Here is a 3,250-nt window from a genome sequence, read left to right as displayed (position 1 = left end):
AGTTACAATTAAATGATTAAGTTTAAAAATCGAGTAACCAATTAGAGAATCTTTCATATAAACGAAGTCTTCAGTTAATGATAGTAAAGACACGACCATGATAGTTTGTTGGTAATGTGGACACAAAGGAACTAGAAACTCGTTCTGTCGATGTTAATGGGGACTTGTTTAGCACGCCTTTTCCTGTAGTCAACGATCAGCTCCTTTGTGCTCACATCGAGGGAGAGGTTGTCCTGGCACCACACTGCCAGGTCTCATCATCGTCAGTGACCAGGCCTACCACTGGTGTTGTGGTGCACCTCAAACTTGGTGTTGGAGTCATGTTTTACCACGCAGTCATGGGTGAACAGGAGTACAGGAGGGGCCCCAGTGTTATGATCAGTGTGGCAGACTTGTTGCCTACCCTTACCACCTGGGGGCGGCCCGTCAGGAAGTGCAGGATCCAGTTGTCCTTAGCTTTTCCAACCACACTGTAGCTGGGAAACCGGTCACCCTCAAAATGGTGCACCTTTAGCCCCTTGTCAGCTACACTGGGGTGGAACTAGTGAAAGGATTGTCCAAAAACATTGCCTGAAACTTGATTTTCAAAAATAGCTGGAAATTGAGGAATCTGCTTTTAAACTGATGCACCCAATGTGGTAGGATTCTGACCCATATTGCAAGAGACTAGATGGGACTACCAAAGCCTTCATTTCTACACTGCTGGGTTCACATCTGCTATAAAGCAGTCACATTAAAATGTAGAAAATCCATTTTGGCCCGAGTGTAATGTTCACGGAACTACGCTATTCTATTGAATACCACATTCATCCAACTCAAACCTTGCCTCATTATTACAACCGTCAATTTTCCCCTGAAGTTCAACTCATTGATATGAAATGCTGAGACCAGACCATTCAATGCCTTTCACATTTTATTAATCCAAAGAGTGCAGTAGATCTTCACATTCGTTTGCTGGTCCTCTTGTATGACATGACAGACAGAGTCATTGTCTGAAAAGAGAAGCATCTGTAATCATTACACGCAGATGTTTGCTGAGGCGCGCGAGCAATGATTGAATAACACGTACATTTATTTTGTGACGCGAGCGTGGGGTCAGCATGCAATTAGAACATTGGCGGCAGCAAACTGTTGAATTAAGCGTTCACGGCACTGTCATAGACTAGCCATTTTGTTAATGGTATAAATTAACCCTGAAATTGTGTCGCTCGTGAAACCCCAGCCATATGCCCCAGACTCACGTTGACGAGGGTGTTTGAGTCTGTAAGTTCTGTGACATATTCGATCCCATTCAGGATGGCCGTCAGCTTGTTACCTTCCCTCATCACCACAGACTGAAACAGGAGAGGTCAACGTTAGATCTGAAAGCAGTGGTCACTAACTACAGTCAACTAGGACCAATTTAACAGGCCCAAGTTGGATGGCCATATATGGAGAAGAAAAAAGTGACAGTGTGCATCAGGTGTGTGAGTTGGTTTTGAGACGCAACTGTGCGCCCAGTCCCTGGAGAGCAGAGGAGATTCTGCCAACGAAAGTCAGTCCTCCCGCAACATCACTTGGGACCTGAACTAACCCCACATCAGCTGAACTTATAGTTTAGTTAGATACTTGCTGTATATGTAGGGAGATGGATAAACCCAGGCTACATGTATGAAACTCATGGTTGGGTTGTGACATGCGCCACCCACATTGACTTTCTCCCGGTCGGCGACTGAGCTCTGTCTCCTGGCCAATGGTGAAGGAGTTGGTGAGGATCTTTGTCCCCGTGGTGACAGTCACCTTGAAGTGGTCTCCAGTCTCCTCAATCTCAGAGATGCTCTTGATGTCTTTGCCCTCCTGGATAAGCTCATCAGGAGACCTACATGTTTGCGGCAGCGAGAGAGTCATAGACGGTGCTTTTTAGTACTACAAAAAGTGAATGAAGTGGGACATGAACACTGAATTATTACTACTGAAGTATGCACTATAATATGGCAACACAATGATCTGAATGCATTCCCAGCTAGCACATAACATTCTGAGGACCATACATTTTAGGGCTTGGTTATTTTGCATACCACATTCTGGTAATGGTGCAGGACAGTTGCTTGGCTTTGGAACATTCTCATTAAAGGAATTTGCCAAATGTTATTTTCTTGGCATTTCATTATTTGACCAGAATATTTCCTGAAAGTTCAAACATTTTAATTTAAGGTAAAGTTCTAGGAACATTAGTCATTTTACATTGGGAATGTTCTCAAGTTGTTCAGCTGACTTTAAATATTCTCCTGTGGGAATGTCAGTACTTAGGCATAATGTTCTGTAGGCTCTCATAGTTAGTCATGTTCTCAGAACACTAAAGAACTTGCCATACAAAACAACAAACATTAATCAAGACACATTCTGTTCCCAGAACATCCAAGGAAACTAATGTGCTACCTGAGTTTGCTACTCAGAAGTAACCATTGCATTCTCGCAGTCACCATTGAACATCATTACTGAAAGGACTACAACTTCTGAAATTAACACCCCAAGTCTAATCAAAAGTACAAACCCAACAGCAAGACTTACCAATAGCCTCCATGAAAGACTCAAAGTTCTCATGTGACTCCATCTGGTATTTCCCTGAGAAAGACATGGTGACTATAAGACAGTGACAGTAGAGTCAGCCACAGCTCCCTGTTTGTCTTTATACCCCCATCTATCCAGCCCAGCCCTCCACTCATTAACTAACTAAAGGTGTCTTCAATTGAGAACCCCTCCCCCTCATATCTTCCCTGCTACTTGCCTGTAGGCACAGATCTAGGGTCAGCTTCCCAGCCAAGGGCAACTAATCTACATCTCATTGGTCAACTTTATTATTCTCCACTTCTCATCCTCTCTTCTTCTACTTTGGCGGTGTGAGTGATCATTGATCTGATTTGATAAACAAAGGCCTCCTCGACTCCTTCGAAAAATGATAAGCAGTCTCATCATTGTAATACAAGTGTATGGATCAATCAACACATTTCAAATGCAACTTGACTTTATCTCGCTATACACCTGTGTTGAAATTAAACTAGGCTACATTGCACTTTGAGTTGAGAGGTGTATTTTGTCTCCTGCACTATAAAAAGTTGAATCAATGTACAATTGTAAGGCAGCAGACTGCAATAGGATTGTGAGTTTGCAAAAATGTTTGGCTTATAGCTGAACCAACATACATTCTCAAGTTGAATTTTAATGTTCACTCAACTTTTCATTTGACGTTGAGTGAACATACAATTCAACT

At 42.7% G+C, this 3,250-nt stretch overlaps 1 protein-coding gene across 1 annotated transcript; it reads right to left on the bottom strand.

Moving 5' to 3' along the window:
• Window positions 1-900: 900 nt before the first annotated feature.
• LOC135561624 (fatty acid binding protein 1-B.1-like) lies at window positions 901-2,323 on the bottom strand. Its single transcript, XM_065003346.1, has 5 exons — window positions 2,286-2,323; window positions 1,689-1,858; window positions 1,451-1,503; window positions 1,242-1,334; window positions 901-992 (listed from the first exon to the last, which is right to left on the bottom strand). Exons 1-5 carry the CDS (start codon window positions 2,321-2,323, stop codon window positions 942-944), a joined length of 405 nt encoding a protein of 134 aa, XP_064859418.1. The 3' UTR covers window positions 901-941.
• Window positions 2,324-3,250: the final 927 nt, after the last annotated feature.

The sequence above is a fragment of the Oncorhynchus nerka genome, linkage group LG18 (assembly GCF_034236695.1).
Source record: "Oncorhynchus nerka isolate Pitt River linkage group LG18, Oner_Uvic_2.0, whole genome shotgun sequence".
Taxonomy (NCBI): Eukaryota; Metazoa; Chordata; class Actinopteri; order Salmoniformes; family Salmonidae; genus Oncorhynchus; species Oncorhynchus nerka.
This window is presented reverse-complemented; position numbering and strand designations above follow the sequence as displayed.

What these genes read in the sequence shown, in the direction of transcription:
- LOC135561624 (XM_065003346.1), bottom strand. Translation starts at nt 2,323, where the DNA reads ATGACTAACTATGAGAGCCTACAGAACATTATGCCTAA. An exon ending in CTACAGAACATTATGCCTAA is followed by an intron (nt 1,859 to 2,285) that starts GTACTGACATTC and finishes GCAAACATGTAG; the next exon opens with GTCTCCTGATGAGCTTATCC. An exon ending in ACTCAAACACCCTCGTCAAC is followed by an intron (nt 993 to 1,241) that starts GTGAGTCTGGGG and finishes TTCTCTTTTCAG; the next exon opens with ACAATGACTCTGTCTGTCAT.